Here is a 19,746-nt window from a genome sequence, read left to right on the forward strand (position 1 = left end):
TTTTTACTATCTGGGAAAATTTTTCAGAAAAATAGTTAGACTAAGATTGATGACATTTAGGATTTTTCTCACTGTACCTTCCTTTTTAGTAAAAACACATTTCTTGAACAAAAACCTAGTTTGACTTTGCTGAGCAGATTTTACAATGGCATACTGTGAAGTTATTTCTCAATCTTCAATTCATCAAGTACTTAATAGTCTCTTATTCTGCGCAAGGCACTCTGCTAGGGGCTAGAGATACCAAGATGACAAATAACATATTCATTCTCCCTTGAGCATCTCTGATTTTTGAAGTTAAGCAAAAGCTCCTTGAGGATTGATTTTAAGTGGTACTGACAAGTGTTAATAGTTAATCCAGTCCTTTTGTTTTCATAAATTAAGATCATAAATAGATTTTGTAATTCTTTAAAGGCCAAAATGGATCTTATACAATTGAGGAGTGGTACCTCAAAAACAATTGTCAGGAAAAATTTTGTAGAAAGGTAACTAGTAAAAGACTGGACCATTATGAAAAAAAAAAAGAAAAATCACGCTTTGAGTCAGAAGAAAATAATTCTCATAAAAATTATTTATAATTTTTTTTGGCTTTGAGGCAACTGCCTAATTAAGTTGTTTTACTATTTGTTGTACTTTAAAGGCACTCACCTCAAGTCCTTTAGAACGCTGGAGTTAGAAGGGAGCTTAGAGATCACTGGGTACAACATATTCAGGTTGCTAAAAATAATTCCCATGTACATAGCACTGAAAATTTACAAAGCGCCTTCCTCATAACAACCCTGTGAGGTAGGTAGTACACATTTTATCATTATCTCCATAGGAGATATATAGGAAAATAGTGGCTCAGTGACATGACTTGCCCATTTTCACACAGCTACTGAATGTCAGAGACACAATTCACACCTAAGTTTCTTGGTTTCAGGTGCAGTCCTCTTCCTATTCCACCATGCTGCCAGGTGGGACAAGTAAAAACTTTAAATAAGTAAAACAATTCGAATGTTCCAATCAGTAATGGACAACCCATTGGTCCATCCAAAGTCCCTTATCAGGCCATGTTTTAGATATGGGAATAGAGGAGAAAGTTTAGTCTCATAAAGATGAAGTTGTCACTGAATGGAATTTCAGGAGGAAGTCCTCTATACTGATCAAATATATAGCTATCTTATCAGAAGTAGCATGTTCTTGTGGAAATAAAGTTGGACGTGGAGTCAGAGGACCTGGATTCTTAAATCCCGGCTTTAATACTTAGTAGCTATAAATATTAAGCAAGTTGCTTCATCTCTTTGGGGTTCACTTTTCTCACCTTCCAGCTCTAAATCCTATGAGCCTAAGAATATGGGAGACAAGGTTTCTTTCTCATCCTTCTGTCCTTTGAAGGAGATTTTTAAAATATAGGACTAATTTCATACGTTGACTTCATCCTTAAAAATACTGTGTTTTCATCTTCAATTCAGTTCAACTCAATTCGACACATACTTACTGAGTGCCTAATACACATGAGTTCTATACTCTGAACAAAGAGAGAACGCTGAAGGAAAATAAGTTCACTAGTTGAAGAGAATAGTAGAAATGCTAAACCATCAGACTATTCATTATATTCCAAGTTTTCATTATTAAGGAAGATAATCATGATGAGTAAAAATGGAGCAAAAGTGTATTTTGTGAAAAGGATGAATGTGCAAAGACTTATTTTGTTGTGTTCAGTTGTTTTCAGTTGTGTCTGACTCTTCATGGCCCCATTTGGGTTTTCTTAGCAAAGATACAGGAGTGGTTTGCCATTTCCTTCTCCAACTCATTTACAGATGAGGAAACTTGAGATAAACAAAAGTGACTTGCCCAGGGTCACACAGCTATTATGTGTCTGAAGCCAGATTTGAACTCAGGAAAATGAATTTTCCTGACTCCAGGCCTAGCACTCAATCCACTGCACCACCCAGCTGCCCATGAAGATTTGTTTACTTGTAGTTAAGCTTTAAAAAAAAACTGGATGAAAATTGCTTATACCTGTACCTTTGTGTAAATACACATTTAATGCTTCCTTTGCTTGCGGTTCATATAACTATTAATATTTGCAAGAACAAATGAGTTTTATACACAGGGATCTCTTATGTACATAAGACAGCTACGATATAACACATGATGATAAATACATGTTGGAGATGTTGTAGAGGGACTTCATGCTTCAAATAGGCATCTTTGGGACTCGGTTTTCTCATTTGTAAAATTAGCAAATTGAACTAAATAATCTCTAAGGTCTCTTCCAGTTTTAATGTTCTATGATGCTATAGATTAGATGTTGTCTGGGGTATCTTTTAACTTTGAGATCCTATAAACTGCTCCATATATATAAGATGACACTATTGATTATCAGGGAGGAGGCGTGAGCTTTTGGGTATTCTTATAGTGGTGACAGATCTATATTTTCTCCATTTTTCCCAATTAAATTCAACAAATGTAAGTTAAACAAATACTCAGAGAGTCAAAGACACTGGATTTGGAGTCAAAGAACCTTCTTACCAGAAGTGTGAATCTTTTATGACATTCCTTATAAGAGGTCATCCAGCCTCCATGTGAAGCCTCCACTTGTGGGGAGTCCACTGTCTCCCAAGGCAACTCAATTTACTTTTGGACATATTTAATACTTAGGAAGCTGTTCTTGATATTAAGCTGAAATATGCCTCCTTGGAACTTCCATTTATTAGCCCACTGGGTCAAGCAGAATAATTTTAATCCCTATTCCACATGAAAACCCTTCACGTATTTAAAGACATCTTCATGTTCCCCCACCTTCTCTTCTCCAGGCTAAAAATCCCCAGTTCCTTCAAATGATTTTTACATCCTATCCATTTGCCTGCATCTCATAATTGCAGGGCATCAAGAAGAATCATGGTACCCAATTAGGAAGGGTCTTGAATTTGGTTGACAATGGCTCCTAAATAGATGGAAAACCTTGATCTCACTAGTCCCACCTAACATATCCTTCCCTAAGGAAGCTTACCATCTTTTGGGGGAAATTAGACATACATACAAATAGTGCAAAACAGCATTATGATAGCCAAGAAGTTAACTTGTAGGGGAAATGGAAGAAGCTAGGAGTACCCCTCAAATTATGTTTGGGCAGCAGCTAAACCAGACTCAAGGATGGGCTTCTACATTTTAAGAAAAAAATAACCCTGGTAGCCTCAGTTTACCATTTGGATTATTTTGCCTTATCATTTACAAGCATTTTATCTCAAGAAACACAGGTGCTAATAATAAAAAGAATCCTGGGAGTGAAGTTTCATACTGGAAGGAAATGAGTAGTCTTCTAGGAAATGAGGAGTAGTCTTCTAGAATGCCAAAGGAATGCTAAACTAGCAGGACCCTGCTCAGGAAAACCAGGGGGTGAACTGAGACAATGATAATAAAGCACATTCACACTGATACCAGGATGACAGTCTATTCTCCTAAGCTTGGGTGGGATCTTGGCAAGAGAATTAGAATGCTAACGTGTGTGAATGTTAGAGCAACATAAACTATTGTTTGGGGATGGAAAAGAATGGAACAATATCCATGAGTCTCATGAGGATGAGAGGAAGGATTGAAGGGAATATAAAGTCATATATTTCTTGAAGAAAGGCAAATCTTTGCTATGTTGTGTGCCACAAGCTTGCTTCCCATTGCTGCTAACCAGTTTAGTGGGCCAAAAAATTGCCTAAATAAATTAAAGTTTTGTCTATATTACTCCTACGACCAGAATAAGGCAGAGGGAGGGACAAAGGAAATAACAAATCCATGAGAGGTTCAAAGTACCATATGCCATCAAAGCTCTGAGAAAGATAATTTCTGACTAGATAATCACATAAAGCTTTATGGAATATGTAGCATTAAAGAGGGATCTCAAAGAATGGGTATGATTCTGACATGTGGAGAATGGGATAGGAGAGTATTTCAGACCTAGGGAACAGCATGAACCAAGGCCATGAGGCAGGAAAGAGCCAGATGTACTCCAGAGTCCAAGAAGTCTAGTTTTCTCAAGGCCTAGAGTTTATGATGAGAATGACTGCAAAAGAAGCATCACATTACAGAAAGTCTGGAATGCTAAACTATGGAATGTGGACTTCTTTTTTGACAGGGTATAACATCCCATAAACTATCAAAGACAGTCTGTCCCATAAACTATTAAAGATCATTAGAAGAACATAACTGGCCCTGTACTGGTTTAGACTGTAGACCTTCTCATAGCGTGAGAATTCTAAATATTGGAGGCAATATTGAAGGGAGGAATAAACATGATTTCTCTGTTTCAGAGGGCACAATCAGGATCAATGGATAGAAGTTAAATTGAAGCAGATTTTTAACTCAGTATAGAAAACATGGAACACTACAATCTCCAAAAAATCAAAATTGCAGGTGACCCAAAGAGCAACGGAGAGACAAATATGTAGTGGGTGTAAGTAGACTGTATCTTATTACCAGTTCGAAGTTGCATATGGAGCTGTCCTGGTTGATAAGTGAGAGAAATTATTATTTTGCTATTATACTGATAAGCAATTATTAAATTAGGATCCAGGTTCTTCTCCTATATATCCTCATTTATGGCCTGGACACTGTGGAAGGTCCGTCTCTGAAAGATATGACTCCTGCCCTAACCCTTGGGGAACATGCTTCATGATCTTGGTCTGGACCCCACCAAACTAGAGGACCTTACCTCTATTTAGAGAGCAAATAGAATTCAGTCTAGGCAAGTTCTTGACCCAAAGAAATGAGCCCCTGTCCTTGTAACCCTCCATTACAATTTAGGGTGAGCCAGCTCATGAAGAAGAAAACCATCCAGAGTGCTCTGGAGATGGATTCCCCTGACCACATTGATGGAGGCAGCTGAGTCTCATGATCAAGCCATGTTCTCAGCAGGAGAAGCTGAAGACTTCTAGTCTACCTCCTCATTAAATGTCCATCAATCAGGGTTGATTTTCACTTGTTGGGGATATTCTCTTTTACAAAGTATTCAAAGCATTCGATGTCTTCACTGACGGGGGCGGAGGGGGGGGATCTTTGGTTTTCTGAGAGAAACCACTGACCATCAATTTGATTATCAGATAGCCCAATAAATTATTAATTACCCAGCAACTCTCAGGTTTTTCATTTGTCACATATGGGATAATTATATGCTACAAAAATATTTTTGTTGTTGGAATTGTATCAGTGAACCTTTTGAGAGAAGAAGCCTTGATGAGTTCCAAGGTTTGGAATGTATTGAAGACAGCCTACTTTCAAATGAGAAAATATATGTAAAATGTTTTTAAAACCTGAAAGTGCTATATAAAGTCTAGCTTTATTATTATGTAGTGTCAGAGATTGGACCTGTGACTTCATTGGGATTGGCAACTATCAATGCAGAATAATGCGTTCTCTGCGACTTGTAGTCTTTGATAGCTGCCTAGAGCACTGACAAAGTAAGTGACTCGCCATATGGCCAGCATGGATTGGAGGCAAACTTGTAACTCAGGTCTTCCTGGCGCCAGGGCCAGCTCTCTGTCCACTACACCATGCTACCTATATTATTATTTAGTTTACAAAATAATTGTCCTAAGCACTTGGGAATCTGGTAATCAACTGAAAAAAATAATCTGGACAGGGAGAAAAATTTTGTTGTTGAGTCATGTCTGATGTGACCCCATTTGAGGTCTTCTTGGCAGAGATACTGGAGTGGTTTGCCATTTCCTTCTCCAGCTCATTTTACAGATGAGGAAACTGAGGCAAACAGGGTTAAGTGACTTGTCCAAGGTCACACTGCTACTAAGTGTCTGAGGCCAGATTTGAACTCAGGAAGATGAGTCTTCCTGACTCCAGGCCTGGTACTCTATTCAACGGAAAGGAAAAGAAAGGAAAGGAAAGCTGCTCTAGGAGAAAAATAGCAGTTGGTAAAGTATAAGGTTTTTTCTTTTTAATGACCAAGAATAGTCATCACGGAAATCAGAAGATTGTACCTCCTCATAGTTTGTTCTCCCATTTTGCATTTTATTTACATATAAACCTAACAATCTGTACATAATAAAGCAATAGTTTTATTCTTTGGACAAAGTATTGTTGTGATAATGTTTTAAGAAATAAAATTAATATCACCATACTACAATTCATAATACAAAATAAAGTGCCAGAATATTGTGATCAGAGTTCATTTACAAGTTAACATTACACCATTTTAATCATGCCAAAAAACATTAAAAGCATCAGGTTCACATGAAGGTCACATTTAAAATTTTTGTTTTTCTAGAAGTCTAAAAATGATTAGACTGCAATACCAATAAATACTAAAGTTTCCAAACAGGAATCTTTAAGTGTTTAGAAATTGGGTTTGGCTGACTTTGTGTGAACAATTCAGGAGACCAGTCATTTGCAACTTCAGCAGCTGGAAGGGACTCATTTTCAGAAAACGAAAGTCGACATTTGACATTTGAAAGGGAATCATTCCTAAGAGCTGCATTTTTGGAACTACAGCCCCTACTGTCTTTACAATTTTTAAGTTCAGGAGTAATTTGTTTCATAGCTGTCACTCTGTCCTTGTTCTCCAGATGAAATTCTTTCCCAATTAAATCTTTGGCAGTCCTGTGTTCTATCTGCCTCTTTTTATTTTTGGGTCCCTTGGCTTGAGTAGGAGTACTGCAAGCAGCAGGCCATTTACCTGGGACCCTGAAACCTAATCCAAGCATATCTGAGGTGGGAAGTACAGGTGAAGGAAATGCTTTTTTTGTAGTAGGGAGAACCCAATCATCAAAATTAGTTTCAAAGAACTTGATAGTAGGACTACTATTGATTAACATTGGCTGTGAATCATCAGCTATGGAAATGTTCCTAGACCTCAGGCTCACTGTGTTTTCATTTTTAAGGCCCTTTTGGGTAGGCTGCTGTATGCCATCTTCAAAGGTCATTGCTGAGTTTTTATAGTTGGAGTGCAGATTGGTATAAAGTCTGGGATATTTTTGATAAGATTCTTTCATTCTATGGACTCTTAGTCTATGATGAAGTGGTACAATAGGAGTTGACTGCGAATATGGAACAAATTCTTGGCTATCTCCCAGGTCATAGTCTGAATCTGATTGAAAATAAGGTGAAGAATGTGTTCCTGGATGTGTAAGTATATTTTGCAAGGAAGACCTTCTTTGAAAATGGCTGCAATTATCATCTACAGGACTAAGGGGAAAATTAGATTCAGGATGATTTGCTGTCAAAACAGTTTCCCATGTTGACAAAATGCCCTGTGATTTATCAATATATTCTGCCACAGCCTCCATTTGTTTGGCACTAACATCAAAGAGATCAGCAGAAGCATTGTAACTGCTCTCACTAGTAGGAGAATAGTTTTGAAGTAAGTTTTCTTTTACAATTGTAGAAGTTATTCCTTGAGGTTCTGGCATTAATGCAAACACATTTGTACTCACATTTTTATTACTGCAATGAGCTTTTGGGTTCTGCACAAGTCCCCAGCATGTTGTCAAACTTCCTTCTTGATTCTGTAGCCAAATAGAATGTCCTTTATTTCTTGCACAAGCATCAGAAAACACATGTTTTTCAGAACACAAAGAAGTAACTGTTCCATCCATTTTTAAAGATTGCCTTTCTCCATGTTTCACAGAATACTTTGTGCTGGTACAAGAATGGACATTTCCGGAAGTATTAGGACTTGGAATGATTTCCACTTTGTATTGTGGAAAACTGTCACTTTTTTTAAAAGAAAGGTATGTTCTAAAGTCTTTTGGAGCCTGAGATAGGACTGACACATTGGCATTAGGTATAGCACAGTCAGAAATTTCTTTTCCATTAATACTTATTGAAAAGCAACTGGCCGTGTTATCTTGCTGTATTTCCTTTTGTGAAGTAGAGATCATTTTTGGGCCACAGCTGGAAAAAACACTACTTTTGTCACAGTTCTTGTGTTTTACCTCTGACCTCACATGTGGCACATGCATACTCCCAGTAGCTTTCTGTGGATTTGCTAATGATCTGTCACAGTGATCATCCACTGGAGTGATGTCTTTACCTTTATGACATTTTGTGGCCTGGACTATAGTGTTCTCATTTTCAATGACTGCTATAAAAGCATTTAGGCTTTCAGAGAATGGCAGGTCATCCCAAATTTCAGGGTCCCCTTCCTGGGTATTGCCAGCATTTGCTTCAGGGCTAGGAGATGATGTGTTAAATGGTGGTCTCTTCTGAAAGCTTGAAGAGAGGTCTGATTTGTGACCTTGGTGATGAGTTAACTTAGGTTGGGAACACTTCTCTTCTGTCTCCAGAGTACTAGGGAAAAGATCTGTGTTGCTTTCCTCAGGTGACTGCTTCACTTCTAAAGGGCAAAAACTACTCCAGTTATTGGCAGCTCCGATCTCATGATAATTGTTAAGAGTGGCAGTCAGATGACTAGCTGGTAAACCAGATTCTGTGTCCAGCTTTCCCCTTTTACTCTCCTCACCCAGAGACAAGTGAGGGCTGTGACAGTCCTGAATGGGTTCATGATAGTTATTGACATGGGTGACCTCAGCAGAGGAGGCCCTTTCTCTCTGCTGTAGAATAACACCATCGTCCTTACTTTGCTCAGAAATGGAGAAATCTTCATCATCAGCTGGTTGTGTAACAACTGGAGTGAGTCCAAGGAACTGCTGCCAAAGCCTTGAAAGACGATCTCTGCCACTTGACTGAACAAAACAAGAGCTGCTGCCAGAGCTACCTAAGCTGCTGAGCTCACTGCTAGGGTGATCACCTTCCAGTAAATGGCTATCAGAGAGCTGTGGGCCACAGTGGATATTCTTGAAATTAGAAGATTGCAAAAGTTGATCAAAGTAGTTGATAACTGTGTACCCTGTGATATTTGAGTTTGGCAGAGAAATCTGGCAGGCTACTAACTCTTTAATGTGTCTGTCATTGTGAGGGCATTTTTGTAAAAAGTTATTAGAAGCTGAAGCTCGTTCACCTTCATTTTCAAAATTCTGCAGGAAAAATGAATGAGTTGACATTAGTAATGTGATTTCCCAGCAAAATTTTAGGATGCTAAAGGAAGATACGATTTCACATAGAAGAATGAGTCATATGAATTCTCAAATTTTTCATCTTCTTTTATGAGTGGGAACTTATCTCTTGGAAATAGTTTTTCCTTAGGTATTCTTTATGTGTAAAGGGTAAGAAAGTGTAAGAGGTTTGGAAGGGTAGGAAGGAGCCAAGTTATGAAGAGCTTTAAATGTCAAACAAAGGAGTTTATATTTCACTTTGGAGGTAATAGAAAGTCACTGGAATTTACTAAGGGAGTGGGGGGGAGGGGTTACATGGCTATTTTATACACTTTAGAAAAATCAGCTGAGTGGAAGATACTTTGGAATGGAGAGAAATATGAGGAAGGGAGACCAGTTATTAGAGGGTTACTGCAACAGTCCAGGTGAGAGGTAGTGAACTAGGGTAATAGCTATGTGAGGGGAGAGGAGATGTTTATGATATTCAGAAGATGCTCAATGAACATTAATTGCATTTTTAGAACACTTTTTCTTGAAAGAACTTGAAATGAGAATAAACAACCACCTTTCTCTAATAGTTCCATTTATGTCAATATTCATTACTGGGAAAAATACATGAAGCATGGGGGAAAAACCTAATGCTTTTTCTTTACGCAAGTGACAGTAGTTTTTTCTAACTAACACAACTTTCTAGTCTGCAAAGATCAATACTAATAACGATAATGATAATAATAACTTGAGAGGCCTAGACGATAGAGTGCTGGTCTCAGACTCTAAAGACTTAAGTTCAGGTCATTCCTGTAAGACCTACTGCTTGGGGAATCCTCACCCTAACCCAATGGATATGGAACAGTCCCTTGTGCTCTAATAGCTACTCTGAAGGGCTACAAAGTTGTCAAAAAGTTGCAGGTCAGCCCTGGAGGAAGTAGTTTGTGCACTGAGAATTCCCTATGCCAAGGAAATCACTGCCACAGTTTAAAAAATACTATTTTAAGTTTCATAGCACTTTATAATTTATAAAGCACCTTCCTGTGCATTATCTCATTTGACTCTCACAACACCCCTATGCCATTGGTAGGGTGATCATTGTATTCTTAACATAGAGATGAACAAAGTGAAGTCTGCCTAGCAATTCACTTGAGTCTGTGCAATAGTAAACTAAGAGTCAGGAATAGTACTGAGTTGTCTCGACTTCAAAATTATGTTCTTTCTACAACACCACATTAATGAAATTCAATACATATTCATGGATAAGGACTACAGTCATATCATTCCAGAACAGTAGCTAACAACTATGTTATAGAAAAGACTCAATTTGTTAGTAATAGATTTCACATGCCTTATAACTTTTCAAACTAATATTTTTTCTCCTGTCTTCAGCGAGGAGTCCTCATCAACAATTCATAAAATGGCTACATAACCTGTGCCTTGTCTTCCTTTAATCATCTTTTATATACTGTAGGAGGGTCTACTCAGTTAAAAAGAGGAGCAGAGAAGCATACTGAAGTTTTAATTCATAGAATCTGAACAAAATCTGGAATGTAAAAAGTACCAAGTATCAGAATAGAAGAGAAAACACTTCCAAGATCATATTATCATAATATTAAATTTAAGTCTTTGGAGTTGTGAAAACCCTAACTAGAACAGGGCCCCCTCCTGGATACATAAAGAGGAAGTTGCCACAGGTGTTAAATTTCATCAGTTGAATGATTTAACGTACTGATCCCGCTATTTTAATAGACGTGAGTATTACAGCAGGTCCCTGCCCTTATAAGGCATCCCTTCAAAACTATCTGGTAAAATGAAATAATTTGAATACTACCAAAAATAGAATACTTTAAAAAAAAGTGTTAGTCTTAATTACCGTTACTCCAAAAATAAAGGTTCTCCCAACGAAGCACACCTGGACTGCTTGAGTTAATAAATCCTGAATTGAATTACTGTCCAATGTTCCTTCAATTTGATTAGAATCTTTTATATACCTTGAATGGAAAAGAAATTAAAATATGAACATAAAAAACTCTAAAATACTATCATGTGATAAAATGAGAGACAACAAAATGCATTATCTTGAGAGCATCAGAATTAGTTTTTGATTTATACATGGAAACATGGTGAATTTAGAAACTATCAGTTTCACACTAGAGCAGGCCTGCACGACAGCCCTAACTTCCGTAACAGTATTACTGAAACAAAAACTGCCTTTTGCAAATCCACCTGCAGTATATTCTTTGGGGACCAAAAGTACAGAGGATGGGAAGTTAACTTTTCATAATTAGGTTTAAAAAAAAAAACACAATAATCAAGTATAACATGTGGAGGGGGGAGTAATTTAGGGAATATGTTGTTATCTATATAGATATGTTATCCATATCTATAAACTAGGGTCTAATGAAATATGTGGTTTTAGAGTGGTCCTGATTATCAGGGGGCTACAGTAATGACAGTACCAGTTTCCCTGACAACTGAGGGGGGTACTGTTCTATCAGTGGCACTGTAGCCTAAAGCCTTTAAAGCCCAGGGGACTCTCGTTCTTCCTTAGCAACCCTGGAATCCCCCACTGTTTCTTTTATCGAACTGAGTTGTAAGCACTTGGAAACCCTAGGTCAGCACACACTGACTTGTATCCCAGCAATTTATAGCTCTGTGGCAAATATAGGTTCAAAGGCTTTAGAGCTGGAAGGGACCTTAGACATCAAGTATAACCGCACTGTACCCCCATTTTAAAGATGAGGGATGGAAGGTAGAGAAGTAAGAGAATGAGAAAGTTTGCAATTACTGACAAGAGGCAACAAAGGTGAAAATGCAATGGATCTGGAATTAGGTATGTTGGGTTTGAGTCTTGGCTCCGACACTTTTTGATCATGTGACTCTGGGCAAGTCAACTTTTCTGAAACCTGTTTTCTCATCTGTAAAATGAAAATTAAAAATATTTGTACTATCTCTCCCAGGCTGTTTCAAGGAAAATATCTTATAAAACGTAAGGTGCTATATCTAAATGTGAACTATTAATGCAAGGGGTGTAGTAGAAAAATTACTGGAGAAAACCAGGGTGTGAGTCTCATTTCTGATACTTGTAACATGACCATGGGCAAGTGTTACATGTATAAAATGAGGTTAAGAATACCTGCAACATGGGGCGGCTAGGTGGCACAGTTGGTAGAGCACCAGCCCTGGAGTCAGGAGGACCTGCGTTCAAATCCGGCTTCAGACACTTGACACACTAGCTGTGTGACCTTGGGCAAGTCACTTAACCCCAACTGCCCTGCCTTCCCCCCTCCAAAAAAAAATAGCTGTAACACATTTAATATGTGCTTATGTCTTAGGACAGGGCACTGTGCTAGGTACTAGGGGAGCTAGAGTTTGCAAAAGAAGTGGGCAGAGTCCTTAAGGAATTTATATTCTAGGATGACTATAACAGACCATCATGGAGAGCAATTGATAAGTGTATCAGAGAGTAATAAAGCAAAGTACACCGTGAAGACTAAAGAGGAAGGTGCACAGAAGAAAGGTTTCTGGAGAAGGTGGTGTTTGGAAAGGCCTTTAAAAGATGGGGAAGAATTCAGTACGGGGGAGATGGGCATTCCAGGCACAGGGAATATGGTGTGTGTTAGGGGACCAGAGAAGTCCTGCTTTCTGTGGAGGCACAAAGGAGTCTGAACTTTATTTCAGAATTGACAGGACAAAATGTGGAGTGACGTGACCAGATGTATTCTGGCATCAGCATAAAGCACTGACTGCTGGTAGAAGACCTTATAAGGAGAAGATATTATAATAATCTAGGTGGGTAGAAATGAAGGTCTTTGTTAGGATGGTGGCAATGGGATTGAAGAGGAAGGGACAAATAAGAGAGATGCGGCAGATAGAACTAGAGGAAATAGATAACATTATTTTGCATTATTTACCTCAAATGACTATTTTGAGGAAAATGCTTTGTAAACCATGTGGGCTATTAGTATTGTGACACTCCTGGAATTCTTAGCACTTTAATACACTGTGAACATTTTAACAGGTCAAACTATGCAACAGTGGAAAAGCAATTAAATAACGTGGTCTGGAATTTGGCAGACAGCTCTCCCAATAGCTTATTCCTCGAAAGAATGTGGCCGTTTGGATTCTGACCCCAACTAAGGTAATCCTTACTGGATAGGATCATTATTCTATTTTCCTATTCCCTTCCACTTTATATGCAGGCTTTATAACTGAACTTCTTATCCTAATTTAGAGGTCCAGTTTGAATCAATGGCACCTGGATATCAATAATCATATTTATATGTATCCAGAAAATAACAATCTGGGGCAGCTAGGTGGTGCAGTGAGTAGAACACTGGCCCTGGAATCAGGAGAATCTGAGTTCAAATCCAGCCTCAGACACTTGACACACTTGCTAGCTGTGTGACTTCGGACAAGTCACTTAACCCCAATTGTCCTGCCTTCCCCCCTCCAAAAAAAAGAAAAGAAAATAACAATCCTTTGTCTTTGTATGCCTTACTTTTATCATCTTGTGAAAGAATTTATGACAAAAGGATTTTTTAAAAGTTTTTAATTCTATGAAATATTATAATATTTCACTAAGTTCAGGATGTAAAATATACTCATATCTTTATTATAGTGACATATTAACAGAATGTTAAGAAACAAATGAAGTTATACATTAAATAGTTCTACCTGTTTAGGCAAGTGGCAGTGATGCCAAAAAATGCATCCAAGCAGCTTCCAAACACAGTGATTGCAAACAATCTGTTTGCATCGGAAACCTTTAAGGACAGTTTGTATCTATAAGTGACATTCTTGGCTTCACCAGTATAGCCACATCTGGAGCAATCAAACCTGGAAAAGTAGAAAAAAAATGGCAGAATAAAATGGTGATCACTTGTGCATAGTTAAGAATCATCATTATCTTCTCGTTTTCCAATAAAAAGCACCTCTCTAGTAAATAAGGGAAGCTAAAATGGCAATTTCTTTTTTACTTGTGTTTAGTGCAGAATATTAGGGTTCAAGTTAGCTTCCTCTCAGACTCTCTCATACCTAACTGCTCTTTTCAAAATACTGATCTTACTAATAGCCAGGGCCTACTTCATGAGGAAAAGGCATGTATGGGATTAAAGAAAGTTGATGAAAAGTTCTATGTAGCACGAATATATTAGGTACCCAAATCACCCCTGTAAATTTAGTGACATTTTACTGTTTTAGGGGCAGCATAAGCCAGCACCAAACTAACAGAAGACCAAAGTTCTAACCTTTATTTTTCTGCCAAGAATTTAGTGACTAGTACCGTATTATTCTTTTACACACACTGTCCCTCATTTTCCTTATCCACAGATGGGAATAACTTAATTTCCCTTTATCAACTTTACTGAGAATTAATTAGATTAAAAAAAATTATATAATGAAGTACTGCTAGCTTTTTGAAGAACTAAATACATATTATAATTATTACCATCTTGAATATAACATTTTCCCTCTAATGACCAATTGCTTGCAAAAATTTCATCAAAGTTTAGTACTGATTTAAAAATTTTTTTCGCGTCACATTGTATGATGACTGACTTTGATAGACTTAGCTCTCCTCAGCAAAGCAAAGACCTAAGACAACTCCAGAGAAAGAACTATGGAGTCTGAATGCAGCTCTAAGCATACTATTTGCTCTCTTTTTTATTTTGTTTTTTTCTTTCTTGTGGTTTCTCCCATTTGTTCTAATTCTTCTATACAAGAAGACAAGAAGACTATTATGACTAATATGAAAATGTTTAATAAGAATGTATATATAGAGCCTTTATCAGATTGCATGCCATCTTGAGGAGGGGGGAGGGGATGGAGGTGGAGAAAACTTAAAATTCAAAAGCTTATGAAAGTGAATGTTGAAAACTACAAATAAATTAAATTTTAAAAATTTTCTTTTTTTATTATAAACTTAACATCAACAAATATTTCTTTGTACAAAGAACATAAAACTAGGATTATATGAAACTGTGAATCTATTATAATATTTATATAGTACTATTATATACAGCTTGCTTTGATATTCATTTTCCAGTCATGATTTTTAACGAGCATAAATGAGTTCTCTTTCATTTCATCCCTGACATATTTACTGAGAAAAGATAAGGTGTTTTTTTTTTTAAGCATTTCCCCCCCATAGTAATACAATAAAATCTTTCTTTTCCTCCCGTCTTCCAAAATCTTCCCCTCTTCTAACCTGAGGATTTTCATTCCTGAGCCCAGGAATTCAATTTTTCTGTCCTGTCCTAGCCTCCCGGGTATTAAGGGAGGAAAGGCACAAAAAGTCAAGATGTTTCCTCTCATTATCAATCAGTGGTCCTACTGGACATAACCGTAGTTGGCATCTTACAATTCAACAATCTCATTCTATTTTTATTGATTTCTTGGCATCTCTGCCCCCTAGCATGAAGCATTCATTAAGTGCTTACTAAGCACTGGATACTGTGCTAAGCACTGGGAATACAAAAAAAGGGCAAAAACAGTCTCTCTCCTCAGGGAGCTTACAGTCTAATGAGGAAGATAACATGCAAACGATGTACAAACAAGATACCTGGTAAAACTGAAAAGGAAGGCACTAGCATTAAGAGAGCCTGGGAAAGGTTTCTTACAGAAGGTGGGACTTTAGCTGAGACTTGAAGGAAACCAGAAAGCCAGGAGAAAGAGGTGAAGAGAATTCCAGGCATGGGGGGCTGCCAATCAAAATGCACAGAGTCAAGAGATGGAGTGCTTTGTTCAAGAAACAGCAAGAGGGTCAGAGTCACTGAATCATAGAGTATGAGGAAGGGAGTAGATGACAGCTTCCTACTTCACCGAGAATATTAAGGCTGTCTTAGTGAAGTCTCCCAACTTCTCTTTTCCTTAAGACTGTTCTTAATTGTCACCTATTCTTTTTTTCCCACTGGTCATAAAGACCAAAAAGGTATGCACACTGTTCCCTAGGGCTAATCCCTCTATTTGAGCCCTTGGTCTCTGACTTCTTCAACCACCTTGTTCTAGTCACTGCCTCTACTGCATCTTCATTCTCTTCCTCTCCACCGGCCCTCTCTTATTGGTGAACATACACACTGAAGTTTCCTGAATCTTAAAAAATCATTCTCTTGACCATCATTCATCTTGGATGCTATCTCAGGTCTTTTTTCTTTTTCATTGTTAAACTTCTTGAAAAAATTGTCTTCACCTGATGCCTCTATTTTCTAACTACTGTCTCCTCAATCCATTGCAATAGCTTCTACCCCCACCATTCTACTGAACTTGCTCACTCAAAAATTGATCATGATGATAGTACTCCCCTTCCCCCTTTATCTTCCTTGGTCTCACTCTGCAGCATTTAAAACAGCTGAATACCTCTTCTAGATAATTTCTTTTGATAAGAGATATTTCACATGTTCTAATTTCATAGTCTTTTGACTTTGTTTCAGGATTTCTTGTTCTTTCACTGAATTTGATATAAGTTCTCTTCCCATTCTGTTTTTCAGAGTGTCCACGACTTTGATAAAGTTGCCCAGCTTTTGTTCTAAACTGTTCTCTTTCCTAGTTCTTCATCAAGAGCTCCAATTTCATTCTTTGTCTTCTTCAATGCCTTATTTCTTTTAATAGGCCATCAAGCCATTCTTGGGAGTTCTTGCTGACAATCTATTCTTTTTTAATTGCAGAATTATTTTCTTTTCTGAAATTTTTTCTTGAAGTTCTCTTAATCCATTGCATTTTGGGGGGGTTGTTGTTGTTAGTTTTGTTTGTTCATTTTTCCAGTGACTCCTAGGGGTGGCAAGTCCCCTCCTTTGCTATTTCTGAACTTCCTTGGCTATGTAACTGTTTGAATTTATATCACTTTTGTTCCTCTGGATTTTTCCCAGATAGATTTCCCAGATTTTCCCAAATAGAAGTTTGCAAGCAGCTACAGAGCTGTCGCTAACTGATGAGAACCTGATCCTTGAGCCTTGTCTTCTATGTGGAAACTGCGAAGGGAAAAATGAGGGCCTCTGACATCAGTTCAGATCCAGAGCTTGTGTACTCCTTGGCGATTATGTCTTTTGTTGTGTGGATTAGTTCAATGCTGTTTCTGTTAGCTCATCTCTCCTGTTAGTTGGTATTTACCTCTTCATGGTTCCTGCGATAGTTGTAGTGGGTTATCTAGAATCTGTCATGTTACCATCTTTGCCAGAGTTACTGTCTTGTCTTCAAACATACCACATTCTCCTAGCTTTCTTCCTAACACATCATGCCTCTTCTTTCTGTTACTGACTAATATATTTCTTGTAGATTTTCCCATGATTTTCTTCTATTTCAAGTTCCTTTTCTTACACTGACAGGACCCAATTACCATGTTTATGTAGATAGCTCCCAAGTCTAGCTCCAATATTCCTACCTCTTTGAGCTCCAGAACATTCCTCTAGAACATTTCCACCTGGATGTTCCACTGGATGCTCAAACTCAAAAAAGTAAAAAAAAAAAACAAAAAAACCAAACAAACCCAATCTTTCCTTCCCCCTGCCCCGATCAATTTAATGATTCTTTCAGCCTCCTTTGCTTGGGGTTATCTTTGAAGGGTTCTAGCTTATTAATTCCATCTCCACAATATCTCTCACATATGTTACTTACTCTTTATGTCAACTGCAAAAGTTGAAGTACAGGAACTCTTTACCACCTACCTGTAAAATACTCATCTGATAGGCCTTCCTATATAATCTATCTTTCACACTGCTACTACATTAATTTTCTTTAAGCACAGATCTAGTCAAACCACTTTTCTGCTGAAAAAATTCTGTACTGCCTTTTTATTTACTAGGTGAAATCCAAACTTTTCCTCTGGTATTTAAGGCCCTCCACAATCTGGCACTACTTCCTTTGCAGACAACTCATAAACTACCCTCCACATACTAAGCTCCAGCCAGACAACTACTTTTTAATCTCCATTCCTTTGTTCACCCTTGCCCCTATTCTGGGAATGTCTGCCCCCTTCTCTTTTTGCCAAATGAATTTCTAGTCATCCTTTAAAGTCCTGATGAAGTCTACCTCCTCCATGAAGCCTGCCGTGTTCCTTTCTATTAGTAATAATCTTCCCTTTTGAACATCATATACCACTTTGTTTTATACCTGATGCACTCATAATTTTGTCATAGTAATTTGCATTTGTGTCTTATCCCTGTACTACACTAGGAATTCAGTGTGGCTAGGTATAGTATTTTACATAAACATAAGAACAACACCTAGCAGAATGCATTGTAAAAAGGTTCTTAGTAATAGATGTTTGTTGAAAGTATTCCAAAATTGGTGGTAAAATGCAAATGTCTAAAACCTTGTAAATACGGGCTTTAAGGCAACGATTTAAGTGATCTGAAGGATATGTAACAGACCTGTCTTTCAGCCTGAGATGGTCACCAATTATATTGTCCAATGAAATATGACCAAGATGGTAAAGGGCCTAGAAACCATGTTGAAGGAACAATTGAAAATAACTGGGGATGTTTAGATTGGAGAAAAGTCTTCTTTTATATTCAAACTCTATTATTCTAAGTGAAATTATCTCAAGGACTGGCATGGCACCAGGGAAAGAGTTTTGGACCTGGGTTCAAATCCTGCCTCTGACATTTTCTACCTGTGTGACTTTGGGCAAGTCAAAACTTACCTAGGCCTCAGTTTTCTCATCTGCGAAATGAGAGGGGTTCACTAGGTAGTATCTGAGGTCTCTTCCATATCTAAATCTATGATCCTAAAAGAGGAAATGAACTTATTGTAAATGAGTCCAGAGGGCAGAATTAGGACTGATGGATGGAAATCACAAGGAAGTAGATATTGGCTCAACATCAGAAATAACTTCCTAGTTGTAATGGCAAGCAAAGTGGGACTTTTTGCTGTTTTTTCCTTTTGGAGTGCTTCTCAGCACTAAGGCAATTAAGGGCCTTTGATTGAGCCTTGCCTTTGATTGAATCAAGAGTCTTTCATGACCTGCTTAAGTCACAAGAAAGCCTAAGTCACATAAGTTTGAGTCACATGGTTGTGATGCCCTCTGTAGGCTGACCCTAAAGAAGTGTATATATACTCTGAGGTTAGCATTTTGCTTTGGGGGCTCACTCATTGGAAGAGTGTTTGTGTGATTTGGCCAGACCAGACTCTGGGTAGCCGTTAAGGAGCCCCTGGCTTTGAAAACCCATATGTTGGTGCTTCTCTCTCTGGTAACTACGTATGTGCTGTGACAGAAGGTTAGAAGCCCTGTCTGCTGATTTGTGTTATTTGCTCTGTTTATATAATTTCTGTTTGTGTTTTCTCTGAAGCTCAGGGTGCTGACTTTTCCTCCTGAACTAACTGAATGATATATGTATGTTGAATTAAAGTGAGATTGTAAACCCCTTAAAGTTGCTTTCCTTAGGAAAGCAGATGAAAGAACCTGTGCTAGCAGCCCTCCTGTATGCTGGTGTTATTGGCCTTACACCTCTATAGCTGCTGCGAGCAGCATTGTTGTTACACTAGTAATCACAGTTGTTAATAATGGGATAGGCTGCTTCATAAGGCAGTAATGTTGCTAGAGATGTTCAAGCACAAGCTAGATAACCATGTGTCAGGGATATTATAGTATAGATTTCTGTACCAGAGATGCATTTACCCCTTCAACACCAAGGTCTAAGTGATACCATCCAAGTAGTACAAAAAAGTTACCCTGGAAATTGTAGTTTGTATTGAGTGATGCTTATGGGGGGGGGGGGGACGGGGAGAGAAGGGGGAAGGAGAAAGAGGAGGAAGAGACAAAGAAAAATGAGAACACTCCGAA

The 19,746-nt window shown here is 38.0% G+C and overlaps 1 protein-coding gene across 1 annotated transcript in view; it reads right to left on the bottom strand.

Annotated features, from left to right (window-relative positions):
- Positions 1 to 6,118: 6,118 nt before the first annotated feature.
- The window catches only part of DDIAS (DNA damage induced apoptosis suppressor), a 37,244-nt gene continuing 23,616 nt past the window's right edge, over positions 6,119 to 19,746 (bottom strand). The window contains exons 3-5 of the mRNA XM_036747742.1: positions 13,647 to 13,808; positions 10,843 to 10,960; positions 6,119 to 8,960 (exon numbers count right to left, since the gene is read on the bottom strand). Of these exons, the coding sequence (XP_036603637.1) occupies positions 6,291 to 8,960; positions 10,843 to 10,960; positions 13,647 to 13,808 (2,950 nt within the window). The 3' untranslated portion in view covers positions 6,119 to 6,290. The remainder of the gene's footprint in view (positions 8,961 to 10,842; positions 10,961 to 13,646; positions 13,809 to 19,746) is intronic.

Source organism: Trichosurus vulpecula, chromosome 2, assembly GCF_011100635.1.
Source record: "Trichosurus vulpecula isolate mTriVul1 chromosome 2, mTriVul1.pri, whole genome shotgun sequence".
NCBI classification, from domain to species: domain Eukaryota; kingdom Metazoa; phylum Chordata; class Mammalia; order Diprotodontia; family Phalangeridae; genus Trichosurus; species Trichosurus vulpecula.